A 27,841-nucleotide genomic window follows, 5' to 3' on the forward strand; every position below is an offset into this window, starting at 1 on the left:
TTTTCTTCCGGGAATAGAGTGTCCCACTCTTGACCTAACAATCAACATCGGCACCTCTATTGTTTCCCCGACTCAGACTGCAAGGAATCTGGGTGTGACCCTAAATAACAAACTGTCCTTCACTGCAAACATAGCTGCTACAACCCGCTGCTGCAGATACACTCTTTACAACATCAGGAGGATACGTCCCCTCCTGACTCAGAAAGCGACGTAGGTCCTGGTCCAGGCTCTCGTCATTTCACGCCTAGACTACTGCAACTCCCTCCTGGCTGGTCTACCTGCATGTGCCATCCGACCTCTGCAGCTCATCCAGAATGCAGCGGCTCGTCTGGTCTTCAACCTTCCTAAATTCTCCCACACCACTCCGCTCCTCCGCTCCCTTCACTGGATTCCAGTAACTGCTAGAATCCACTTCAAGACACTGGTTCTTGCGTACCATGCTGCGAATGGATCTGGCCCTTCCTACATCCAGGACATGGTTAAACCGTACACCCCAGCACGTGCACTTCGCTCTGCATCAGCCAAACGACTCGCTGCACCCGCACTGCGAGGGGGACCCAAGTTCCCATCAGCAAAAACACATGGGTTTGCTGTCCTGGCTCCAAAAATGAGCTCCCCATTGAAATCAGGACAGCAGTTAGCTTGCACATCTTCCAGCGCAGACTGAAAACTCATCTCTTTCGACTCCACTTCAAGCGATAGAATTACTAATAAAGATCTGCTAACAGAGCACTTATAGCCTACTAATAAAGGACTGGCTTACCTATAGCCAGTTGAGTAGCACTTGAAATGTTTGGCTCTATGAAACCTGATGTACTTATATGATTCTGTTTTCTTCAAGGTTGTGTTTTCCTGGTCGAATGTACTTATTGTGAGTCGCTTTGGATAAAAGCGTCAGCTAAATGCAATGTAATGTAATGTAATTTAAAGTGTAATTCCACTGACTGTCCACAAGATAGCGTAAATTCACAAGAAAACAAGAGGGAGTTCAATACACTAGTGTGGAGTCCACGTGCTTTCTCAAACACTACTATTATGCTATAAAGTTGCATGTACAAAAACGTATAGAAATTGACAATACAATATAATCAGATATTATAAAAAGAACGACAACAAATAGGTTATTGTATTTCCTTTAGCTTTATTTATTTTAATTTTAAGAATAACCACAGCTTAACAAGCTTGAAAACTAAAATATAGGCTTTTTTAATAAACAAAACAGTTGCTACATTGAAACGAAATTGATTGTGTTGTAATTACAATAATGAAAACTTTAATGAATAATAACGACAGGAAGTTACCAAAATAAAACTAATTTGAACTGAATGACTACATTATGGTATAACGTAGCCTAATAACGTATCCAGTCTGCCTAAAAAAAGGTTACATGTCATTTGTCTTATAATAATTATAAATATGTTGCTGTATACTTGTTTTTTTTAATATTTTATAAAAGCGTATATAGTCAGTCCATGTTGCGACAGTCACAGCACATCCATCCCCTGCCTAACCCACCGGAAGCGCGGATTGATTTCTGCATGCAAGCAAGGGCGGCTAAAGAAAACAAATCAAAGGAGCGCTTATTAAATGACAATCCATCAAGCGTCGAACAGGACTTTACAAAAGAAGATTTAAAAGAATATAAATCTGATATTGACTGACTATCCGCTTCAAAAAAGGATTCCTCTTTCGGGTATGGGATCTACCTTCAGGGTCCCCACCTGCTGGGCACCGTAATGGTGGTGAGTATACAGATCTTTGGGGAAGCTTTATTGATATGACAGCTCCCTTTTGATTGAAATAAAATCGGGTTGAGTTCGATTTTTACGCTGAGACAATTCACTTTCTGTAATGTGAAGTGTAGTGTGTGAATTCAACACCTTTCTTACAATGAATAAGACATTTTAAATCTGTCTGTATTTTTCTTTGATCTTTTTCTGCTTGTTGCGCGCGTGATAGGTCCACCCTACCACAGTACAAGCTACATTTTAAAGGAATTTCCCAATTAAAATATCGTTTTTATTACGCAGATATTTAGTTGTTCACTTCATAGAGATTTCCATTTCACTGGTGGGGCATTTCATTTACCTAATATTGCCAGGTTATGGATTGTCAGATTACATTTCCAGAACAAAATTAACGAAAATGACCTCCAGGGTTTGATAAACAAAATGGGCTTCAAATATGACCCCCGTCGTGTTGTGAGGTAATATCCCTAATTTCCTGTTCATAACATATCGTGCAAGAAGGGCTTGGATTTACAGACGTTTCATAAACCATGGAGGGAGGTGACAGAATAAACAAAGGTCTATTTCTATTTTTGGTACCAGTTGCTCTATGGAGAGGACACGCCCAGACTCATTCAGTTACTCATGGTAAACCTCCTGTCAGTGAGCCTAAATACTTATTACATATTTCCCATTGGATAAGATTTAGACTCTAATGAGGTTTTAAATTGTAGGTTTTTTTTTTGTTAAAGTATATGGAACATGGAAGTGAGGATAAAAAAAAACGTATGAAGCAGGAAATAATGAAATTAGTTAAATGAAAGTACTGCTTGGAGCCATTTTAATTACAGTTCAAGACCCCATGTGGCCCCCGGACCTCAGTTTGTACCGCTGTTTGATGGTTGCCTGCTGCCGTGGAAGACATTGAACGTCACAGCCTTTTCGGTGACAGCCACTGGTGTGTACGTGTGCTTCTGGCTCTTCTTATTTACCCTACTGCTTCTGGGTGTCGTCGTTCAGCTGGTGGCGTATTTTGAGGAGGTGAAGACATGTCGGCTGATTCAACAGGCTCTCACTAATTGGCAATTTCAAAAAGTGTCATTTTTTTCACTGAAAACACGCGGATACAGCCCCAACATGGCGACAGCAGCCGCGGCTCGTTTTGAGACCGAGTAAATTAAGGTATCGTCTGCCACCCGCCGCATATTTATTTTGAAATGAGCCTTATTAGCTACTTTGCTACAACTTTCAAGTCGGTCTCTATCTGTAGTCGTGAATTGTTTTAAAAAAGAGTAACGTAAAGTGTTTGCTATAGCTTATTACAGGTGCAGGGGGTCTTCAAATTGCTTTAAGGTCAAGCTATGGGATAATGTAAATTTAATATTTCATTTAAAATATGTCATAGATAGGTTTCCGTTTTATCTGTTCTCTTTTTCTATAACCACAATAGACGCCCTTTTGACACCATGTCAGCTAGAATTGCAGTCATTCAGATGTGATGTCACTAACTCAGGTACATTTAGTCAACAGAGAAAGTCTAGTTCAGAAAGCTTCTAGAAACACAGTATATGTCTCTGTGTTTTTTCACTGAGGCAGCTGCTCTCCTTTAGCACCATGGACAGAACAGCAGTGATTTGCTCAATGGCACTTAAAGGAGTCATTACTGACATGTTGTGACATGTACCCTAATTAAAAGGTCAGGTGTGTCATTTCAAAAGTATATTCTAAAACAATATGCCTATACCTACATTTAAACTGCATTTGGTTGCTATAACAATTAGCACTATGTTAGACTATTTGGTAAACAAATCCCTGTTTCTGCTCACCAGACAGTTGAGATTTGTTTTAGCGATATTACATAATGGTAATTGTATACAAAATGGGGTAACTTTGGAGGATGCATTCTTAAGTTGTCAGACTCAAATAAAATCAGGAAGTGATGTCTTAATTTATTAAACAGTAGAAGCAGAAAAGAGTCCAATAACAAGTCCAGCTTGGATTAGCATTAGGGGCTAAGAACAGAAATCCAGATTAAACATGTTAGTTAGTGAGCTATAGAGGTGTGTTCCAGACCTTTCTTTGAGTTGCTACTCAGGCGTGGGTGAAATGTCATAATAGCTTTTTTTGTCCTTTGCTTTAACCCAGATTTTTCAATTGAAAGAAAGAAAAATGTCTTAGGATGGTCTCTGTTCCTCTTATTTACATTTGGAAAAGGACTAAATGAGACTTCTTATTTTCTGGGCCTGTACAATGAAAAAGACCCACCATTAAACTGATAATGGCTCACTAGGGTTTTTGCGAGGATCGGTTTTTGTGGGCCTTTTTCGTTAGTTCCTGAAGGACCATGATGGGCTTCTTGGTGTGAAGCATGGTGGATGGATAACAAGGAACAATCAATAATACTTTTAACTGCATTTGTTTCAACTGGAAGCTATTAATGAATTTATTGTAATTTGAGACCATCCATCAATACAATTTACCATTTAAAAGGCCAGTACCACTTGGGAAATCCAGAAATAAGTAGGTTCAGATGGGCAATTTGTATGTTCCCTTCAGAGTCTTTTCACATGCTGTTCCTCTGGCTATTTCTGTGTCGCTGTGAATCAGCTGAAGGCATGCCACCAATGTCGTGCCCCATATTTACTGCCTCTGTAAAACCCTCCGCCCTACCTGTGGCCTCTCACTGCTCTGATTGAAACGCTCTACTCCAGAGATCCACGCGCTACAATTCTTGTGCCCACATGATGATTCTGATGTAAATGCTTGTCGTCAGTCAGCAGTTATGAAACACCTTTTGTATTTTGCACTTAAATTGCTATTCGTTACTCTGAACTATTTGCATGTGAGATGTGCTCTTGTGGTTTTTTTTGTATCTCCTCCAACCTCTCAAATGCATTTCTGTAACTGCTTTATATCCATTCATTTGCTTGGGCAATTAGTCACCCACATTAAGGCATTCCGTCATTATGCGGTAGATCAATTGGGTAGCGGTAAACAATTCAGGTCGTAAACCTATTTTGGAGTCACTGTTTGGTTGCTTGAGCTTGTTTGATGCGTTTTCACTTTCACCCCACAAAGGGGGAGCAAGCGTTTTTCAGACAGGACGTCACATTTTTTGTTGGCCATAGTGTGACCAACTCGGCCTGTTTTGCTCACCTTAACAAACACTAGAATGATGTGAATATTTTGACTTTACTGCAATTGCCATATGATTCACAATATAGGTGGATTGGTAATGTCTATGATTCTACCCTGCTCGGTTCCATGAACAGAGCCGCACCTACACACAATAATACATACATGTGTGTCATATACATCTTGGCTGATAATTGTGTTGCAGCTCCCTGCCCCAGCTGAGCCCCTCGCTGCCCTCTGAAGGAGCAGGATGACAAGATGGCACAGCTGCTTGTACCGCCCGGACCTGACAGCTTCCGCCCCTTCGTCCCCGAGTCGCTGGCCGCCATCGAGAGGCGCATCGCCGAGGAGGAGGCCCGGAGACCACGGGCGGACCGCCGCGTCGACAGCGATGATGAGAACGGGCCCAAGCCCAACAGCGACCTGGAGGCGGGGAAATCTCTCCCCTTCATCTACGGTGACACCCCTCCCCGCCTGGTGTCCACCCCTCTGGAGGACTTGGACACCTTCTACAGCAATCAGAAGGTCGGTTCCAAGGTTACTATAATACGTCTGTCTTATGAAAGGAAGCGGTATGACTCAAGCAGTCATTTTGATATATTATTACAGTCTGTACTTTTCACCGTCTACAATCTAGAAGATAATTGCCCGATGCTCTCAAGAAACTATTTTAAGGAAGCAGATGTAGCAATTTCCTCCCACATAGGACGAACTTGTGCTGAAGGTAACAGATGAATAACTTAACTTCCTATCCGTCAGTGTGGGCAGATCAGTATTTATCAAAGTGTAAAGTGCAGCTCTTCAAGCCTCAGTAAGCATCGTCTAAATAATCCATGTGAGACTGAAGTACTCGCGTAAGGTTTTTAAGTACTTGACTATTTTTGACTATACATCCCAGCAATTGTTTTTCTGCTTGTAATTCGGTATAAAGAAAATAGTTCATACATAAATCTGCTCTGCGAGTCAGTGGATTGTGTATTTTCCAGGTGTACTGTCCCTTTAATAGAATCATGAACAGTGCCAACATGTTCTGCCAGAGGTGAACTCTTACAGCTCCATTATATTAACAGCCAGCCTTCCTCTCTGCTCTTATGACTAATCACACATGGCATGATGGGCAGACACCAGGAGATGCAAACCCATGCATATGAATCCTTATTGTATGTCTCCCCTGTAAGCTGCATATTTCCCATTATAGAAGATAAGGTAAGCATGGACAATCCCAGCCTTTGTTTGATTTCAACACATCTTCTTCTCTCTCTCTTTCAGACCTTCATAGTATTGAATCGCGGGAAGACAATCTTCCGTTTCAACGCCACTCCTGCCTTGTACATCCTAAGCCCCTTCAACCCTCTGAGGAGGGTAGCCATCAGAGTTTTAGTACACTCATATCCTTTTAGAGTTACCCACGGACACGGCTTGATTAACATTAAAGGGTTTGTCAGACAAAAGAGGGCTTTAAATGATGAAGAAGACTACATGTCATGATTGGCTAAGAGTTTTAACCAATCAGGCTTTACTGCTGCTCAGAAATGGAAGACATTTTAGATCATGGATGAAGCATGTTGTTATCCTTATTATAGCAGTTCTGAATGGGAACGTGATAGTCTTGATGTTCAGCTTTGGATGAAGTGTGTTTTTCATAGCATGCATGAGTACAGTGGTTCATGCTCAACAACGCAAATGCTCCTTAACTTTGTCTCTACGATTTTCAGCATATTGATCATGTTCACCATCCTGACCAACTGTGCTTTCATGACCCTCAGTAATCCCCCAGAATGGGCCAAGAATGTAGAGTAAGTACGCATGTTGTCTGATCATTCTTTTTTCCTAGAACATATATATTATTTGTACTCGTAGGTAGATTGATTGGTTTAGTTTCTAGGTTGCTAAACATATTCTATTTAATCCAAATAAACAAGATCTAGCAATGCTAGCTGAATCATGCCTGAGTGCAAACCAAGGATAAAAAAAGACAAGGCTAATGACACATTTGATAAAAGAGGATGCTCTTCAAGCATTTAAGTGTAGTGCAGATACCCTGAAGCACAGATCCACTGCCTCTCAAAGTAGGTCACTGCAGCACATAGTGGAGATAATTTAATAATCAAGAATCATATGAACAACATGGATGACTAACGAGATTTGAGGCAGTGACACCAGTAATGTAAAAAGAGCTGCCATGCACACAGGAAGTCTGTCACCAACATCATTATTTCTGTCTGTGGGTCCTTCCCTCACTTCCTGTTGACCTCACTGTGTTCAACAGGTACACATTCACAGGGATTTACACCTTTGAGTCCCTCATAAAGATCCTGGCCAGGGGCTTCTGTGTGGGGAAGTTCACTTTCCTGCGGGACCCGTGGAACTGGCTGGATTTTAGTGTCATCCTCATGGCGTAAGTATTGTGACAGGCGCAGTTAGCGTCAGCTTAACCTGATGTGGCGTCGATTAAGAGGCCAAATGCTTTTAAGGCTAATCAGCATAGCAGCCAATATAGTCCCACTGACTGTGAGTCGGAGAGAAAGGGGCGTAACGATCCGTACTGTAGCTCAGTGTGTACATTTTCAAATCATTGCCAAGAGCTTCTATAATGGATGTAAGCCCTGAATATCTTGGCCAACATTGAGTGGTGCAGCAACGACACTGTTTTGTAGGGTGACCCGGAAGTTAGCATCTCAAAGCTCCCTAGAAATAAAGCAATACATTTGGAATATTTCAGAAAGAACCCATGTTTCTGATACTTCAGCTGGATAATCACCAGATGTTGACACCACTTTAGGATTGTAAGAAGTAAGGCAAGTTTATTTATTTTATTTATATATAAGTAAAAAGCTAATGTTAGGCTCTAAAGCATGGTCACATGACTTCATGCAGCACGGCTAAGCTAGCCAATGATCAGCGTGATGACGTCTCATTTAGACCCATTTCCGCCCATGTTTGTCCACAGCTAAACAAAATGGATCCTTCAGCATGAATGTATTTGTTTGTGATCACAGTATTTGTTTCTCACTGGTACCATAATATGCTAAGTCTGTATTAACCCTATGATTCATAATGCTGTTATGAGAGGATCATGTGTCATGGGTTCTGTTTCTGTGTAGTAACTGTGAATTTGATCCTGCAGGTATATAACAGAGTTTGTAAACCTAGGCAATGTTTCAGCTCTGCGCACGTTCAGAGTTTTGCGAGCTTTGAAAACTATCTCAGTAATACCAGGTAAGGCTGCCCGCGCCTGCCTCCAGCACTCCTGCCATTTGTCCTCTGTGCGTGACCGTTTTGCCGTCCCCTCCCCTTTCCCCCACCCCCTCCCCTTGACCCTCCTTTCGTCTTGTCACGACATGTGTGTGTGGGTGCCTGACTTGTGTGTGCGTGGGCATATGTGCGTCCCACACCTTTTTCCCCAAAACCCCCTCTATTCTACTCCTTCCCTCCCCCCCCCACTTCCCTTACAGATATGTCACAGAGTTTGTGGACCTGGGCAATGTCTCAGCACTGCGAACCTTCAGGGTTCTGCGAGCCTTGAAAACTATATCAGTCATCCCAGGTGAGACAGGCCCAAAAGGGTTGATGAAATGCTAACGGCTAACTGGCGTTTCGCTAACATCCAAGCTCCACCCCCCCCCCCCCCGCCCATCTCACTGTAGCTAAGCCTGATGACGCCCGTCGCCGTCTCTCATGCTGGTAAAAGCTGGAATCTGGCTCCAATCTGGCTCCAATCTGCGCAGATTGACGTGATTCTGAGCTTTTAAAAACTTCCTTTAAGGCAGAATTCTTTTTGTTAGAAACCTATTCTTGCCTTGGGAGACTTACGAGTAGATTTTGTGGTACTTATTTTTTTTTTTTTCTTTTATGCATGAGACATTGCAAAAGCAGATTTTCTGGTGGCAAGCACTTGTGTGTGTGTGTAGGGTTCCTCCTTACCTTGTTTTCCTGTGCATGTCCTGTTCAATGTTGTGTGTTTCTTTGGAGAAGTTGTGACATGGTGAGTGGTGGTTGGGATAAAGCATTGTAAACGCCGACATTACAAACTAACACAAAGGTCATGTTTAAAGCTTATACATTACATACTGTACATTCAGACCCCCATCCAAACATGCTTTAGCCTAGCATACCCAGTCTTAGCACATGTTGCTCATTTCCTGCCCTTAAAAGCATTTGACTTTACTTTTACTGGAAGCACACGGGGGAGAAGAGGTGCAACAAAGATTGAGAGTGGTGATTTGGTGAGAAATGGGTCCTTATTGTCTTGTTTGACATTTTACGTTGCATTGTTGGAGGAGGCGGGGACTCAAGATCTTCATTGTAGCCATTGTGCTTATGAGAATAAAGCCTTTAAATCTTGGAACATTTAAGAGAGGGTTAGAAAAAAAAAAAGATTTCACTCATTTCTGAAAAAAGACGAAGAAACTCATAGCCTGGCCCTGTCCAATATATCAATCAATATATCTCCCATCACTCCTGACTCTCACTAGTTGACAAACCGTCGCTCATTTGTTTTAGCTGTACAAACCACACGGTGTAAAGATTGAAAGCTGTGGTTTAATAATGGGTTTACTGGACTGGAGCTTTTGAGATAAGATCAGTGATGTGACTGGCTGAGAGGCACCACAATCACCCTCCAACATATTCACCACTTCTCTCCACCCTCCGCGCTACAGCGCAGTTGTATAGAATATTCTACCACATGACTTATTACTGATCACATTTCCACAGCCCAATAGCACTGCGTTGGGCTTGAGAAACGTTCACTTATCATGTTATCATGATTAACCTGCTTCCAGTATGACAGCACACTTCATACAGGACCCTCCACTGCAGGTCACCTTGCTGCTTGCTACTGTGAGCTCTTCTTAGCAACTTCCTTCTCTTCATTGGTTGGCTGTAACAGTCAGTAATCACTCTGCGATGTATCCCTCCCACCCCCTTCACCCTCTCTCCCGTTCAGGCTTGAAGACCATCGTCGGCGCCCTCATCCAGTCGGTGAAAAAGCTGTCGGACGTCATGATCCTCACCGTGTTCTGCCTCAGCGTCTTCGCGCTCATCGGCCTGCAGCTCTTCATGGGCAACCTGAGGCAGAAGTGTGTGCGCTGGCCGATCGGCAACAACGCCACCAACAGCAGCAACGTCACCGCCGACGACACGTTTTTCAGCCACTCCCTGCTGGATATCAACACCACGTTTGGGCAGAACACCTCGGAAAACTACTTCAACTGGACAGTGTACATCGGCGATGATGGTAAGCACGAGTGAAAGTGCTGCCAGGGTTAATAGGGGTCAGGACGGTGGTCTCTCTTTGATACGCAGTGACAGAAATGGCTGCGAACATGGCCCACGCTTTCTAACAAGGGCTGGTGGGAGAATAGCAAATGTGGCGGATAATCGCCACAACGATAAAAACCCTTTACTTTCACCCCCTCACTACCCTGCTTCCCTCCACCAAAGCCCATCTGTGTGGCATGGAGAGGGTGAGTCACTGGCCGCCGGCAGGATACGGAGGAGACGTGCACCAGCTGCATGACAAGCTATCACCAGAGACACGGACAGCTGATAACAAATACATACATGATATAAAGTGTCATATGTATTGCATCAATGACCCTAAAGTAGTCTGATACTGTGACACACACACACACACACACACACACACACACACACACACACACACACACACACACACACACACACACACACACACACACACTTCACCACCTTCCTCTATGCCTGCCAGCAGATATACAATATGAACACAACACACACAGTGGAGGGTTGTCTTTGTGTTCCCTCATATCTCCTGACTGACCCCCCCCCCCCTGTGTCTCCCCTTTCCTCCCCCCTCTCTTTAGCCAACTACTATTTCCTCCCTGGCCGAAGGGATGCTCTGATCTGTGGGAACGGCAGCGGCGCTGGGTAAGGCTTGACATATTTTATTTATACGGCCAATTAGATGCACCGTAATTAGTGTCGACTCTCGCCACCGCGCTGAGGCATTAGGGGAAGCTAAACTGCCGGTCCACTATGGGTGTTTCTCATCTGTGTTTTGGCAACTTTTTAAACTCCTTTTATGCTTCCGTTACTAAGGAAAGCTTATTGGTTCAACTTGATATTTGTTAAAGAGTCATTTAAAAGGCAAAGAGGATAGTGTGCAGTTCTGACTCAAGGCCAGTCAAACCTTCTGCAAGGATCTAACTATATATCATACTATGATCCCACTTATTAACAGCCATTGCTCTCAATATCATGTAAGCTAGTTCAGTTCCTCAGAAGCTTTTTAACCACGTTTAAGGAAGGGTTGTATCCGCTGATGCTAATTGCTTCTTAAGAAGATGGATGTTCCAGCATTTAATTTGATCAATCATCTCAGTGTTTTTCTCCAAAGAGTCACGTCTGACCCAACAGGAAGTTTCATAAAAGTGCTCTTACAGAAAACCCTTTTAGAAATGATCTGTTTGTTCCACTGATAATTAGATTTAGGATACTACACATGGCACCACTAATGCTACGTGTTGTTGCTAACCCCTGTGTCCTGACAGGCTCTGTCCAGAGGGCTTTATATGTATGAAAGCCGGCCGTAACCCCGACTACGACTACACCAGCTTCGACTCCTTCAGCTGGGCCTTCCTGTCCCTGTTCAGACTCATGACCCAGGACTACTGGGAAAACCTGTACCAGCAGGTTAGCTCATCTCTACATTAGGGAGTACATTGCGTGCTTGTCCCTTGGGTATTTTTTTTGCTGTATTTACTATCTATATTAAAATAATTGTCATAATAAAAGACTTGGCTTTCAAGATCTGAGCAAACATACCCTGTTTGTTCAGGTGTGTCATTATGCTTTTATTGAAGAGGCCTGTTATGTAAGGCTGCGTTTGTTTTGAACTGCAGCAGTACAATGCAGAAACTTGACATTTGGAAAGTCACAAAACAATGGGATGACCACCACTGAACAATATTGCTTTTCAAATATCCTTAATTTTTTATAAATTCTGTCTTGTCTGCCTTGGGTCGATCAGACTTTGCGCGCGGCAGGAAAGCCCTACATGATCTTCTTCGTGCTGGTGATCTTCCTGGGCTCCTTCTACCTGGTGAACCTGATCCTGGCCGTGGTGGCCATGGCGTACGACGAGCAGAACCAGGCCACCATCGAGGAAGCGCAGCAGAAGGAGGAGGAGTTCCAGGCCATGCTGGAGCAGCTGAAGAGACAGCAGGAGGAGGCTCAGGCAGGACATCTATATTTGTCTATTTGAAAATGTTTGTTTGTCCATTCTGAAAACGATGATTTTAGGGACTTTTTCAATGTGTTTTATAACATACACGAGTCATTGGTAGAATCTCTTTTTATGTGGATGTAGCGGCTCGATTGAGGTGTTGTGCCAGCTGACAAAAGCAGCGTTGCCCCTGGAGACCAAGGGATTCACTGTCCTGGATGAGTGACACCCCTCTGCTGCTCCCTCAGGGGTCAGCTGTCCTTGCTCGACCTACAGAAACAATAATTAGCAGCTGAGTGCAAGAGAAATGCAGGATTATGGAAATTAAAATAAACAGTTGTGACGACAAAGCCAGATCGTTATTTTTAATCCTCATTCATAAATAAATGCATCGATAAACACTTGAATTAGCTTAAGGTATTCGGCCGGTGGTAAAAAGGTAATACTTCTGCCAGTTCAAATGGTGGTAGTAGTATGTCATCAAATAGCAAGACCGGCCCTGATCAGTGACAGTTAAGCAGATGTAAAACATGTTGTACTAATATCCACATGTATGCAGTGTTACTTACATAAACATCTTCTTTAAAAATCAATTTGAAATGAATACATTTAGATGTTAAACCTAGCCTAACCTAGCATCCACACTTCCTGTATTATTTTGATAAATGCAGGAATTCAGAAATTGGTTTGCATACAAAGTATTTAGGCATCCATTTTTAGATCCTGGCTCTATTTGCTGGTGCTACTCTCAGCTTCCAGGCTCTCTCCTCAGCTCTGTTCGCGAGAGCCTCTGAGACATGCACTGGATCGCCATGACAACTGTGTTTGTGCTCTGATTGGCTGGCAGGTTGCCGCGGCAGCAGCCACAGAGAGCGGAGAGTACAGCGGGAGGGGGGCCCGGGCCTCCGAGTCCTCCTCGGGGACGTCAAAGCTCAGCTCGAAGAGCGCCAAGGAGCGACGCAACAGGCGGAAGAAGAGGAAGCAGAGGGAGGAGGAGGAGGAGAGGGGGGGCCGCGACAAGTTCCACAAGTCTGAGTCTGAGGACAGCATCAAGAGAACCAGCTTCCGCTTCTCCATCGACGCCAACAGACTCTCTTATGAGAAGAGGTGCTCCTCGCCCAACCAGGTAAACACCCCCCCTGGTGTCTCATTATAAGAGTGGTTTAAAGCTCAGAGACTTCAACATAACAGACCAACAAGGAAGAAAATACAAAAACTAAAAAGTATTGTGAATTCTAAAAATGCTTAAGCAATTCAGGAAGTGATTTGTTTTTTTTCTGAGAGTTAGACAAGAAGATGGATACAACACATCTGTATATTATGAAGCTGGAGCTAGCCTAGCTTAATGCATAATGACTAGAATCAGGCAGAACACCTACTGTAGCTAAGCTAACATTTTCACCAGCAATAAAATACATAGTGTGTTGCCATCATTATTTTCCCTGTTGTCCTTTTTTCCTTTGTTTTTTTCTCACTCCCTCCTTCCTTGACTATCTACATACCTGTTAGGCCCACCTAGCACCAAGTCACTCTCCTCTCTCCTAACCACTCGTCACTCAAACCCCTTATTCCCTCCCCTCTCTCCCCCAGTCTCTCCTCAGTATCCGAGAATCCCTCTTCTCCCCTCGGAGGAACAGCCGCGCCAGCCTGTTCAGCTTCCGGGGCCGGGCACGCGACATGGGCTCCGAGAACGAATTTGCCGACGACGAGCACAGCACCTTCGAGGAGAGCGACAGCCGCCGGGGGTCGCTGTTCTTGCCGCGGCGTCTGGAGCGCCGCTGCAGCACTGTGAGCCAGACCAGCCTCGGGGCGCCGCGCTTCATGCTGCCCGCCAACGGGAAGATGCACTGCGCCGTGGACTGCAACGGAGTCGTGTCTCTGGTCGGAGGAACTTCTGTCACGACCTCGCCTGTAGGTGTCCTGCTGCCTGAGGTGACTGTTTGTTCTATGCTTTAATCTGCATTCAAGTTGATTCCACTTCATTCATTTGTATACCCATCCCATTGATCTAATTAGAATTTGCTCTCCACATGATACTTTATTCTTTTTTAATCAAACTGCAAAACTAATGACATTCTCCTCAGCTTAGGAAGAGACTCTTTGCTCTATGATGCAGAGGGTTAGGTTTATAACTGGCTTTGAATACACACATTTGACATGTGGTGTCAGTCTCTTCTAACTGACCATTAAAACCTTTTGCATTTTCATCCGACTCGTCCGCACAGGTGTTTTCAAATGTTCTGGCTGATTAGACTCAAATTATAAAGGTGACACATCTCCCCACCTACAATACTGATCATAGGGTCCGACACCTGTCAATCAAGTACAGTCTGTACAATCAGACCAGGTCTAATCATGCAACAAGTGAAAACACCTGCGTAGGTAAAGCATGTGTGTGTAGGACTTTAATTATACATGATATGTTTGAACACCGTAGACCGTCTTGCTTTTCTTTCCCAGGGCACAACTACAGATACAGAGCTGAAGAAACGACGCTTCCGCCATCCATCCATGGATTATTTAGACGAACCAGTGGCAAGGCAGAGAGCCATGAGCGTAGCCAGTATCCTCACCAACACCATGGAAGGTTTGTGGCTTCAGTCTCATTTCATTAATATGTTCCTTTCTTCCTTTTTTTTATAACTGCATTTAGTTAAAATGGCACATTGTCATTTGTCCTTTTCCAGAGCTTGAAGAGTCGAGACAGAAATGCCCGCCCTGCTGGTATAGATTCTCCAACACCTGTCTGATCTGGGATTGTTACCCAGCATGGCTGAAAATAAAAGACGTGGTCTGCATGGTGGTCATGGACCCGTTTGTGGATCTAGCCATCACAATTTGCATCGTCCTCAACACCCTTTTCATGGCCATGGAGCATTACCCCATGACGAAAGAATTCAACAGCGTGCTCTCAGTTGGAAACCTGGCAAGTAGTGTGTGCTTTCAAAGTGAGGGGAAATATCTCTCATGCTGCAGACTAAAACTCAACATGTTGCCTCTTTGTCATCAGGTGTTCACTGGCATCTTCACAGCAGAGATGTGCTTCAAGATCATCGCCCTGGATCCCTACTACTACTTCCAGGAGGGCTGGAACATCTTTGATGGGATCATCGTGAGTCTGAGTCTGATGGAGCTCGGCTTGGCCAACGTGGAAGGCCTGTCTGTGCTCAGGTCCTTCAGATTGGTAAGAGCCCTGGCGGAGGGATACCTTATTTCAAAAGCCCAACAATTGAGTTTAAATCATGTAGAGACATTTCAGAAACTCAGACAGGGCTTTTCATTTTCTCTTTGAACAGCTGAGGGTCTTCAAACTGGCCAAGTCGTGGCCCACTTTGAACATGCTGATCAAGATCATCGGGAACTCGGTGGGCGCGCTGGGGAACCTGACTCTGGTGCTGGCCATCATCGTCTTCATCTTCGCCGTGGTGGGCATGCAGCTGTTTGGCAAGAGCTACAAGGAGTGCGTGTGCAAGATTTCGGAGAGCTGCGAGCTGCCCCGCTGGCACATGCACGACTTCTTTCACTCGTTCCTCATCGTGTTCCGGGTGCTGTGCGGAGAGTGGATCGAGACCATGTGGGACTGCATGGAGGTTGCGGGACAAAGCATGTGCCTGATTGTGTTCCTGATGGTCATGGTCATTGGAAACCTGGTGGTATGGGTTATCTTTCTCTTGATTGAGTATTTAGTTGAATTGATTATACTGTTTTTGTGTGGAATTCGCTTTCCCTGCCTAATGTCAATTCTTCTTAGGTGTTAAACCTGTTCCTGGCTCTCCTCCTGAGCTCGTTCAGCGCCGACAACCTGGCAGCGACTGACGACGACAGCGAGATGAACAACCTGCAGATCGCCATGGGTCGGATCCAGCGGGGCATCGCGTTTGTCAAATCCATGGTGCGCCAGTTCTTTCAGAGCCTCTGCTTCGGCGGTAAGGGCGGTAAGGGCGGTAAGGGCGGTAAGGGCGGTAAGGGCTCCGGCCTGACGGAGGAGAGCAAACCGTTAGACGAGCTGCACAGCAACGGCAAGGACAACTGCATCTCCAACCACACCTCAGTGGAGATCACCAGAGACCCCAGTGTGGTGTACGTGACAGAGGGCAATGGACGGCCAGGAGGGGGGCTGGTCATTGAGGTTGGTGTGGACACTACAGGGAAGCACCCGATGGAGGAATGTGACTACATGTCATTTATTCATAACCCCACCCTGACGGTCACAGTGCCCATCGCTGTGGGCGAGTCGGACTTCGAGAACCCGAACACAGAAGATTTCAGCAGCGACTCGTCGGACGTGGAGGGCAGCAAAGAGGTAAGATCAGACATGGCTCCATCAGTTTATAGAAAAGATCTTGAGTCACACAGCCTTTGTAGATTATTAGCTCCTTCATATGCATAATAGTTACCAGCCAGGCGATGTATAAATGTCAAGATTTGCACAGAGATGGCCTTTTCTGGCAATTTTCCAACAGTCTAACAGTTTGAAAATAACATACCTGCTGACTCATTCGTACATGAGTCATGCTGCACTACGAATCTCAGCTCTGAAGCCATGGCAGCAGAAGAAATGACGAATCATGACTCAAATCTTTTCTTGTAGCAGGTTCAGAGCGTAATGAATTTGTCAGTGTATGTGTGTGTAGTGCTAAACGGTCGACCTGAGGGACTAAAAACATTACGATTTTAAATTAATGAGCAATTTGCAAAACTACATAAACCATTGGCACAAAAATCGCAAGGAAGTGTTACTTTTCTTTTGCGTATTCCAACAGAGCAAATGCCAGGTTTTGTTGTTAAGTGTTGCCAGGCCGACAGAGCATCGGGTCTGTGCTCCCTGGTGATGTCAACCTGCCACTGTGGGTGTGGTGCCAAGTCCCCGAGAGTCAAAACAAACCCGGGAGACTATTTCTAGCCTCGGCACCACATGTTCCAGATTTGGACAAACAACACCGAAGTGAACACCCTGTAGCCAGGGGTTGGTGATTTGTAATATCTGAGCACCGGTTTAAAGACGTTTAGAAATATCTTTAGCATCTAGAGTTCTGTAAGACGAGTATCTATGAAAGACAATGCCTTAGGGGACTTCTACTGAGATGCTGTGTGTGTTCCCATTGTGGCTGAGCACACTTGAGGTTGTATGCTGGCTTTTTGGTGTGTGTGTGACTTACTTTGTTTAACCCCCCGTTTCTTATTGCAGCTGTGTCACAGACGCTCTCAAGGTTTTCAGTGAGAGGACAATTGTAAGACCACTTCATTGTACCATAGCACAAACCATGAGGACTGCCTATGCCATTTTACAGACAAACAACATCTTTGTTCTCATACCTTCAATGGATTGCCCATTTTCGTTCTTTGCCTGGTCTGCCCTCCGTCCCCCCCCCACCCCACCCCACCCTCTTTGCTTTAAACCTCTCCCTACCCCTTTCCCATACGGCAGCACTTCAATGCTGTCATCTTATTCCCTTGAACCCCTCCTACCCCACCACCCCTTTCATAATTGATCTCCAAACATCAGGCTGTATTGCAGTAACACACCATTAGGAATGAGCACCACCTTTTGTCCATCAATAGACCACCATCCAACATGATGTTTGCTTTGATTTCATTGCTTGGTTTTGGGACTTGATTGGCATCCAACACTCCGAGCTTGAGAATGAAGGAAGAGAAAGAAGGGGGGGGGGGGATAAGAGATAGAATGAATTTTGGTCTGGTTCATAGCCCATGCACACACACATGAAATACTTGTGTTCTGTGTCGATTATTAGTAGAATGGTAAAGATATATCTATATAAAGAATTCTTTCCAAGTTTCCAACAAATTAATCAACATGGATTTTTGCAGGGTGGCAAACAGATAACACATGGCGTTTACATTCAACCAGGCTTATTTGTGATGATGTAGTTAGAGGTTTAAATGAAGATATTATTCTAATTAAAATCGGACATAACATTGAATCCCAACAGAGTGTGCTTCGATGCCTGTGTTATCCACTTTCGATCCACTGCATCTATCTTGTTTATACTAATATAATAAAAAGAGCTAAATCTGCCAAATATAAGCATGTTAGATTAAGAGTAAAACCCTCATAAGATCCATCCAGAAGAGCTAAGGTGGGTCTGTGGCTGTAGCAGAGAAGGAGGAACCAGAAGGAAACTCATCTTCAGAAAACGATGCACTTGTGAGCAGCATGCTTCCATCATTCCCGTGCCGTATTAGCTGGGTCCCACGGCAATCAGAGCTGCTGCACTGTCTAGGATGACATGTTCCCGTACTTCACACCACAGCAGATAGATCCGACATGAGGCCACACAACACCATGTTTGCCCAAAGAAAAACAGACAGGAAGCCTCACAAGATCAAAAAGTCTGAAAAACAAAGATCATAGCGTTACAGAGTGTTCAAACTCAGAGATAGTGAGGAAGACAGCAGAAACACTTTACATGTGTTACATATTGCTGAGAAGACTAGCACTCTTAGCCCTGTATGTTTTCTGGGTATGCATGGGTGCTAATACAACATGTTTTATAAAAATGGGAACATGAAAAAACTACGCCAGACCACATGCTGTCTTATAAACAGTGCACAGTACTGGTTTTTGCTGGTAAGCTAATGTGGATACCGTCTACTTCAACACAAACAGAAGAAGCTTGTACACTGCTTTCAAGGAATGGAAATAACGTGTTTTCATGTCACTCCGGAAAATGTTCAGCAGCGCGGGTTGATTCTAGCTATGAGGGTGGGGGGGATAAATATTCAGAGAAGCAATTTTTGGATAAAGGGGGATAAATTCTAGACTCATTGATTTGGGCTCATTTTTCAGTGGACATGAAAAGACTTCAGCACACGTTCTGCTTGGTACTATTTCAGGCTTGGATTGATAATGCACTGGAATACTGCATGCACTTCCTCGAACTGAGGGCACATCAAACGTACCCACAGCGCACTCTTTTTATGCTAACCTCCCCATGCCATGTGTTGCCACATAATCTGATCAGATAACGTAAAAACAAAGCCTGTAGGTACATTTGATCGATGCTGCATGTGATGATGATGCAATGACTTTGAAGAGCCCAACTCTGTGAGCTATTACAGTGCCCAGTCTCCACACTAAGGTTGTGTACGTGTAAATGGAGAATCACAATGATAACCAGCTCAGAAGGTTGGCTCCTATAACCAGTGTACCTCCGTGGTGTTGTTTCCTAACTTCAGACCCTCGTCTTCTTCCAGAAGATTGATATAGAGCCCCACCCTCCGAGCTCATCGGAGGGGAGCACGGTGGATATCCGCCCCCCTGGAGACGGGGTGGATTCGGTGGAGCTGGAGCCGGAGGAGTCGCTGGAACCAGAGGCGTGCTTCACAGAGGGTGAGGGGTGGGCGGTGGTGACGGGTAGTGGGAGAGTGTGACGAAGCGAGAAAAGGTAGGAGTTGAAATGCTCCCACAGCACATTTCAAGGCGCAGAGTAAATCGAGGTAACTGTCCATGAGTGACGGGCAGTGCAAATGCTCAGCAGGACAGAAAGAAAAGGACTCTTGGTTTGTAATGCAACCTGACATTTAGTCTGATGCACCTCCAGAGCCATTCTGAATCTGCAAGTACCTCTTAAGTCTTGTACGAATGTGGAATACAAAACAAAAATATGATGATTTTTCTGTAATGCTTTAATAATACTCGAATGGTAGCAGCGCATGCATTGATTAGCATTACTTTAGCAATTATGTAAAATATCAAATCAGATTGCACTAGATTTGTTAGCGGACTGAACAAAAAAAGATGAGTTTGTTTTGGTTAAATCTTATGCCCCTCTACCCACAATCCCCCGGTGCCTGCAGGCTGTGTGAGCAGGTTCCAGTGCTGCCAGATCAACGAGGAGGAAGAGCACTTTAAGAGCTGGTGGACCCTCAGGAAAACCTGCTTCGTCATAGTGGAGCACAACTGGTTTGAGTCCTTCATCATATTCATGATCCTGCTCAGCAGCGGAGCCCTGGTGAGCAGACGTTCTGTGCTTGTGTGCATCTTCCTCCTTTTGTGACCCCACAAAAACAAAACAAAGTTCTACATGCATACATACAGCACTTCTTCCATCACTGCTCTTTACTATTTATTCCATTGTGTTCAGGCTTTTGAGGACATTTACATCGAGCAGCGGAGGACCATCAAGACGGTGCTGGAGTACTCTGACAAGGTCTTCACCTACATCTTCATCCTGGAGATGCTGCTGAAGTGGACGGCTTACGGCTTCGTCAAGTATTTCACCAACGCCTGGTGCTGGCTCGACTTCCTCATCGTAGACGTACGTATGATGAGTGCAGTCAAACACAGCTCAGATTTGATTGGTTATTTTATTTGAGGAAATATGTGCTTTCTTGCTGCAAGTCAGATGAAGTTCTGAGGATGAAGGACTGAAGTCACAGCATCAAATTGTGGCATATCATTGGGGTCAAAAACATGCATGGCCCAGCCTTCACTTATGGCGCGTTTCCACTGCACTTCCACTTCCACTGCGGAGCTCGCTTTAAGCGTGCCGAGCCGTGCAGGGCCCGTTTTTAGTTGCGCTCCCGCTTGGCCTAGTTTTGCCCCGGGGCTACTTTTTCACCTTTTTTCTGGCCCGACTAAATCGTGGTTCTACCGAGGCCAACAAACAGGGCTGAGTCGGGCTGAGTTTGCTAAACTAGAGAGAGAATCGCTGTCAAGGGGGCTACAACTGCAACAAGATAAACATATTTGACCGTGATTCAATTGTAATACACGTTTCAAAATGATGCCGAAGTAACAACATACTGATACCGCTTAGTAAAAACCATGAATTAATGCTTTGACAAGTCTGCAGACAGACGGCAGGCGAAAAACCTTTTAAAATGCGTGGTCTTCTTATTATAGACGCATGCATTTCCAAACATTTGGTCTCTCTACGCTGTAAAATGTATTATCTCTTCAATTTACACACGGCATCTATTGCACGTCTGTCCGTCCTGGGAGAGGGATCCCTCCTCTGTTGCTCTCCCTGAGGTTTCTCCATGTTCCCCTGTAAACTGGGTTTTTATCTGGAGGTTTTTCATTGTACGATGTGAGGGTCTAAGGACAGAGGGTGTCGTTTTCTCATACTGATATTCTGCACAAACTGCTGTTGTATTTGCTGTAAAGTGTTTTTACTGTAGGGTATTTTTATTATATGTACAGCACTTTGGCTCGACCAAAAATCATTTAAAAATGTGTTATATAAATAAAACTTGATTTGATTTGTTGTCTAAATGGAGATCGGCTAAGCTAACGCAATAGCTATATGCTCCGACCGTCCACACTCACAACGGCCTATACAGACATAAATAAACCAGCGACTGTATTCGCCATGACACAGACAGTCAGTGGTTTGTACTTGTTTAACTTTTGTCTAGTTTCTGAACAGATATGAGGAGCAGGAGTGCAAACAGCTAACGACTGATGTTGTTTTTTCTGGGGTGCTCACGGGTGCTCATTGAAGATGATGTCACAGCTCCGCCTACATTGCGTTACTATAGTTACTGCCCCAGCTCCTAAACTGTAATGGAAGCGCAGCATTAAAGTGAGCCGGGCCTAATGAGGCCTAACCAAACCAAGCGAGGCCTACGGTGGAAATGCGCCATTAGTAGCCTCCAGACTGTAGCTTGATATTTTACGCACGTCTATCAGGCGAGAAATATGAAAACTATTCTTTTTTAGCGATTACCATACTGATATACAGTAAATAGCACATACTGTAGTCTGCTTGACTCGTTGTTCATTGCTGTCACATCTCTTAATCTGAAATTCACATTATTTAAGACTCTACATTCTTTATAATCTCTTAGCTAATCATTAATGCATAACCCACCATCATGTTCCAACAGAGGGACCTTTCTCATGTCTCACCTCTCACCCTGCCTGTCTCTGACGCTCTCGTCTCTCAGGTGTCCCTGGTCAGCCTCGTGGCCAACTTTATGGGCTACTCGGAGATCGCCGCCATCAAATCTCTGAGGACACTGCGAGCCCTGCGGCCCCTCAGGGCCCTGTCTCGGTTTGAGGGCATGAGGGTAAGGACATCTGGGAATAACGGTTTTAATATTCTTATTGTTGAAGCAGAAGCCAACAGGCAAAATGATTGTACTGTATAAATATATTTGATTTATATCATGTGGTTGTACTGCATATATAACTTGTGTTTAGTTATCTTTTCCTTGCAATTCAACACTGTTCTGCATGACTCTCTGCACATTGTGTCAATGGATTATCTTTGTTAGCTGCTCTCAGGCTTTGTTTCTCTGACGTTGCTCGTGTGGTGCCTTTGACCTGTAATTCTTTTCTTTGTTGTGTGTCTTTTTTCATTTACAGTCAAACAAAATGTTGTGACTTCATCCCGCCTCTCTAAGGTTTTTTTCTGTTATGCTTTTATACCTTTCAAATGTTCACTTTTCTCACCTATCCATCTTCCTCATGTTGTAAATATATATAATGTGTAGGTGTTAAAAACAGCTTTGAAAAATGTTGGAATGTTTAAATCAGTATTTGCTTATGTTCAGAACACTGTAATCTATTCAGGTGTGCACGTGTCTTCTTTAAGCACAGCTAAGTGATTACATGATTGTAATAGCCACTTATCTCAAATCAAACGGCCTCTGTGTTTTGGCGAGCAGTTTCCTGAGTGTGTGCTTGGCCCCTCCCCAGGTGGTGGTGAACGCGCTGCTGGGGGCCATCCCCTCCATCATGAACGTGCTGCTGGTGTGCCTCATCTTCTGGCTCATCTTCAGCATCATGGGGGTCAACCTGTTCGCAGGGAAGTACTACTACTGCGTCAACACCACCAACGACGAGGTCTTCCCCATCAACGTGGTCAACAACAAGAGCGAGTGCCTGAACCTGGTGAACGACAGCGCCCGCTGGAGGAACGTCAAGATCAACTTTGACAACGTGGGGGCCGGTTACCTGGCTCTGCTGCAAGTGGTGAGTTCAGACTTAGGGACACAGGAAGCAGTATGAGGCCAACATGTCAAAGTAAGCATTTTCTGGCTTCTAGTTCTGCTGTGTGATTGACAGTCTGATCTGATGAATGTATGTCTGGACCAATCTTATTAAAAAAAAAAAAAATACCCCCATCATGCACACTGACTATTTAAAATGTGCTCTTAGGCCACATTTAAGGGTTGGATGGACATCATGTACGCAGCTGTGGACTCTCGGAATGTAAGTGTTAACAGATAGATTTATAAGTCAAGGGGCAGATATAAACCAAAGCCAATAGCATTCCAATGTGTTCTGTCTGTCCTGTTCTAGTTGGAGGACCAGCCTGAATATGAAGTGAACCTCTACATGTACCTCTACTTTGTCATCTTCATCATCTTCGGCTCCTTCTTCACCCTCAACCTGTTCATTGGTGTCATCATCGACAACTTCAACCAGCAGAAGAAAAAGATAAGTGGCTTTTAGTGACATAATCCATCAGAACATGTCCAATTGGACCCCAAAACCATTTGTGTATGGTGGTGAAACAGCTGAGGTAACACTTTGGGGAAAAAACATGGCATTTAAGGCGTTTATAAATGTAGTAGCACCCTGCTAGCTGAAACGATCGTTGCTAGCTAGCCAACAGTGGCGATAATCACTTCCGGTGAGCACAGAACGGTCGAAGTTCACGAACTGCGTGTTCACAGAGCACGACATGTAAACTGTACACAGTCTGTTGATGTGCCCTCCATTCAACCTAGCACTAACAAGAAGGATTGGCAACACCCAGGAGAGGGTGTGAGTGAGGGGGGGATGTTTGCCTCCATGCTGGCAGCTCTGACTGAGACACTCGATCCATATCACAACCCTGCAGATACACACACACACACACACACACACACACACACACACACACACACACACACACACACACACACACGTTAGTCCAGTGCTGACACCAGTCCTCCCTCCAGACACGCATCATACTCACAGTGAGCAGCACGGAGACTGTGATGCGTGCCTCATGTATCATATCAGGAGAGGGTTCATCACTTTGATTAATGACAGTGTACGGACTCGCTCAGTCTCATTATGTGTTTTAGATAGCATATCTGTCAGTTTAAATACAGGAGGGAAAGTCTTATAATCCAGTCCACTTTTACTCAAGGGTGAGAGGATTTAAATGTGATGGTCAAAGGTCCACGTCCCTGTGACCTCAAAGGCCATTTTTGTTCTTATTCATTCTCATAAAAACTGTGTGCATGTGCGGGACGGTCCTCCTGCAGGTGTTTCTGTTGATTACTGATCGCATGGTGCGTCCTCTAAAAGGCCTCAATGCTGTCACATGTTCACATGAAGGCGTCATGCTGACATGCAGCAGCAGCAGTCAGTGATTGCAAATCAAGGTACCCAAAACATTTAATAATGAGAGGATGCGTTGGCTGTTTTGATTTATGGAGTGGCAGATCACCTGACGGAGGTTCAGAGCAGCACCTGTTGTCTCTTACACACTGATTGGCCGTCATGGTGACGCAGGACACCAACAACAAACAGCGGAGGCCTTTAAAGTCATTATACACGGTTTCACAAATGCAATATTTGCCATTATTAAATTGACATTTTAAGAAGTGACTTGTTACGAGGGATAACATTTTCGACCACACACAGAATGAGTCTTCTATGTGGTTCTAACCATGTCTTGTTGTGCTCCCTTTACTTTGGAGGTCAGGACATCTTCATGACAGAAGAGCAGAAGAAGTACTACAACGCCATGAAGAAGCTGGGCTCCAAGAAACCACAGAAACCCATCCCCCGGCCTGCAGTGAGTGTTCACCCTGTCCTTTATCTCTAACAGACTCGGAGAGGAAGTGTCACATGACTCCTGCTGTCCTCCTCTGCCCTCAGAACGAGTTCCAAGGCTGCGTGTTCGACTTCATCACAAAGCAGGCCTTCGACATCGTCATCATGATCCTCATCTGCCTCAACATGGTGACCATGATGGTGGAGACGGACGACCAGACGAAGGAAACCGCCTTAATGCTCTACCGGATCAACCTGGTCTTCATCACGCTGTTCACCGGGGAGTGTGTGCTCAAGATGATCTCCCTGCGCCACTACTACTTCACCATCGGGTGGAATATATTCGACTTTGTGGTGGTGATCCTGTCCATTGTAGGTAAGGAGGGAGACGTTTCATTGGATAGATTAGATGTTTTTAGGTCCAGAGTCAATTATACGTACAGTGGAGTACCAGCAGAAAGGTAAGCAATGTATTGCTCTAATGTGCAAACTGAACTGAGGACGTGCAAACCGATCTCCTGTCTAGAGAGAAAAACCTCGTACAACCCAGCAAGTTTTTTCTGCTTTTGCAGGTATGTTTTTATCCGAAGTCATCGAGAAGTACTTTGTGTCCCCGACGCTGTTCCGAGTGATCCGTCTGGCCAGGATAGGTCGCATCCTGCGCCTGATCAAAGGTGCCAAAGGCATCCGGACCCTTCTCTTCGCTTTGATGATGTCCCTCCCCGCCTTGTTCAACATCGGACTCCTCCTCTTCCTGGTCATGTTCATCTACGCCATCTTCGGCATGTCCAACTTCGCCTACGTGAAGCGAGAGGCGGGGATCGACGACATGTTCAACTTCGAGACGTTTGGGAACAGCATGATCTGTCTGTTTCAGATCACCACGTCGGGGGGGTGGGACATGCTGCTGGCCCCCATCCTGAACAAGAGGGAGCCCGACTGTGACAGCCAGATGGAGCACCCGGGCAACAACTACAAAGGTAACTGCGGCAACCCGTCGGTGGCCATCTTCTTCTTCGTCAGCTACATCATCATCTGCTTCCTCATCGTGGTCAACATGTACATCGCCGTCATCCTGGAGAACTTCAGCGTGGCCACGGAGGAGAGCGCCGAGCCGCTGAGCGAGGACGACTTTGAGATGTTCTACGAGGTGTGGGAGCGCTTCGACCCCGGCGCCACTCAGTTCATGGAGTACAGCAAGCTGTCGGACTTTGCAGACGCCCTGGACCCGCCGCTGCGCATGCCCAAACCCAACATGCTCCAGCTGATCTCCATGGACCTACCCATGGTGAGCGGCGAGCGCATCCACTGCCTGGACATCCTGTTCGCCTTCACCAAGCGCGTGCTGGGCGAGAGCGGCGAGATGGACGTGCTGCGCGGGCAGATGGAGGAACGCTTCATGGCCTCCAACCCCTCCAAGGTGTCCTACGAGCCCATCACCACCACGCTGCGCCGCAAACAGGAGGACATAGCGGCGCTCATCATCCAGAGAGCCTTCCGCCGCTTCCTGTTCTGCAGCAACATGAAGAAGGCCTCCGCCCTCTACAAGGAGCGGCTGAAGGAGGGCATGCGGGACCCCGACAAGGACGTCATGGTCATCTGCAAGTTCAGAGAGACGTCCACCTCTGAGAAAACGGACATGACGCCCTCCACGGCCTCCCCTCCCTCCTACAACAGCGTGACCAAGTCGGACAAGGACAAATACGAGAATGAAAACAAAGGGAAGGGCCGGAAAAAATAAAAGTTTATAAATAGGAACAAAAAATAACAATGCATCAGAGACATTTGTTTACAGCTTCTAAAGTGGGGACATAGTGTGTGTCTTAGGAGGCCTGACATGGGAGTGTTATATGTGAACACAAAGTGAAAAAAGCCTGTGTGCAAAATGCTTGTGAGTTTCCTATTGGTTGTTGTTACTATCTGACACACTTGAGTGTACTGTTAAGTTGTCTGTAGCTAGTGCCGCTGCTACTACTATAAATCCAGTGTCTTGAATTTAACGATGGCTGTATCACTTAATAAGTACTCTGCATTCTTTTTATTTATTTATTTTTTTTACGAGAAAGAATGTTTTCTACTTTTTAGTTTCACTGTGAGAACATGTCTGCTTTCACTGTTGTAAACTCACCACTGGCAGACAATGGGACACAAAGCTGAAGTGCAACGGATGAATTGTACTCACAGGTGTGCCATCAGTGATTTCTGAGTCTGTATCGTGCTTCTTTCTGGACTCACATCTCCCATAGCAACACAGAGAAGCTGAATGTATGCAAGGAATAGGACACGTTAAAGAGATGGTTTGATATTTTTGGAAATTATCGCACATTTCCCAAAATATCAGAACTATGCCTTTTTAAAGTGACACTTGTATTTGTTTCCCCCAGAGCTCCTGTAAAGAAAAAACCCCTGAACTAATGAAATATACTTTAAGAAAATGTCAAGCTAGAACATGATAATATATCACATTTATAATATCACAAATGTTTGTATGGCATCCATGTTGTTTAAACCGAGTGGTTCGATGTAGTGCTTTTGTTTGTATATAGTATAGCTATCTCGGCCCACAGTATGCATCACACTTACATTTGATGTAAGAGCACTTTTTATCCCCACATTTATGTAAGTCATACATGTGTGTGAGTTGTGTGTCTGTGTGTTTGTAAGAGCGGGAGAATGTAGTCTCTTCATGTGAGCAACTGCGGCTTGTTCCACCGATTATAAATAACATTTTTACTGTAGATATGAGTGCATTTTTCCAGTCTGCATTTTTTTTCTAGAAGTTTCTTTTTCCTTTCTGCACTGTAACACATGATGTAAGGTACCCATATGTGTAGATAAACCATGAAGCAATCAGTAGCCATCTCTCATTGCGCTTGTAGTGTTTTAGTGAACTGCATGCAGGAAGTGACTACTGTCCGCTCATATGGTGATATCATTTCAAAGCCAAAAGAATAAAGGACATATTTTTTGTTAACGCTTGTTTCGTTTCTGTTTTCTTCCCGGCCTTTTACTTTTTTCTGTGAAACT

The 27,841-nt window shown here is 44.8% G+C and overlaps 1 protein-coding gene across 3 annotated transcripts; it reads left to right on the forward strand.

Moving 5' to 3' along the window:
* Window positions 1-1,491: 1,491 nt before the first annotated feature.
* Window positions 1,492-27,788, forward strand: LOC307031352 (sodium channel protein type 2 subunit alpha-like). 3 transcript variants are annotated; one of them, XM_079668398.1, is made up of 27 exons: window positions 1,492-1,742; window positions 5,068-5,387; window positions 6,132-6,249; window positions 6,568-6,658; window positions 7,132-7,260; window positions 7,990-8,081; window positions 9,811-10,101; window positions 10,709-10,772; window positions 11,396-11,537; window positions 11,875-12,081; window positions 12,917-13,195; window positions 13,660-14,001; window positions 14,530-14,656; window positions 14,757-14,995; window positions 15,080-15,253; window positions 15,366-15,722; window positions 15,821-16,372; window positions 19,288-19,423; window positions 19,891-20,045; window positions 20,178-20,351; window positions 21,985-22,107; window positions 22,739-23,014; window positions 23,201-23,254; window positions 23,345-23,482; window positions 24,732-24,836; window positions 24,920-25,190; window positions 25,387-27,788. In XM_079668398.1, the coding sequence occupies exons 2-27, from the start codon at window positions 5,121-5,123 to the stop codon at window positions 26,553-26,555; spliced, it is 6,072 nt and encodes a 2,023-aa protein (XP_079524524.1). In that variant the 5' UTR covers window positions 1,492-1,742; window positions 5,068-5,120; the 3' UTR covers window positions 26,556-27,788. The 3 variants fall into 3 exon arrangements, with proteins under 3 accessions (XP_079524524.1, XP_079524525.1, XP_079524526.1); XM_079668399.1 differs by lacking the exon at window positions 7,990-8,081 and adding an exon at window positions 8,318-8,409; XM_079668400.1 differs by lacking the exons at window positions 1,492-1,742; window positions 5,068-5,387; window positions 6,132-6,249; window positions 6,568-6,658; window positions 7,990-8,081.
* The last annotated feature ends 53 nt before the right edge of the window (window positions 27,789-27,841 follow it).

The sequence above is a fragment of the Notothenia rossii genome (genome assembly GCF_949606895.1).
Source record: "Notothenia rossii genome assembly, chromosome: 3".
NCBI lineage: Eukaryota > Metazoa > Chordata > Actinopteri > Perciformes > Nototheniidae > Notothenia > Notothenia rossii.

What these genes read in the sequence shown, in the direction of transcription:
- LOC307031352 (XM_079668398.1), top strand. Translation starts at nt 5,121, where the DNA reads ATGGCACAGCTGCTTGTACCGCCCGGACCTGACAGCTTCCGCCCCTTC. An exon ending in CCTCACCAACACCATGGAAG is followed by an intron (nt 14,657 to 14,756) that starts GTTTGTGGCTTC and finishes GTCCTTTTCCAG; the next exon opens with AGCTTGAAGAGTCGAGACAG. An exon ending in CAGCTGTGGACTCTCGGAAT is followed by an intron (nt 23,255 to 23,344) that starts GTAAGTGTTAAC and finishes GTCCTGTTCTAG; the next exon opens with TTGGAGGACCAGCCTGAATA.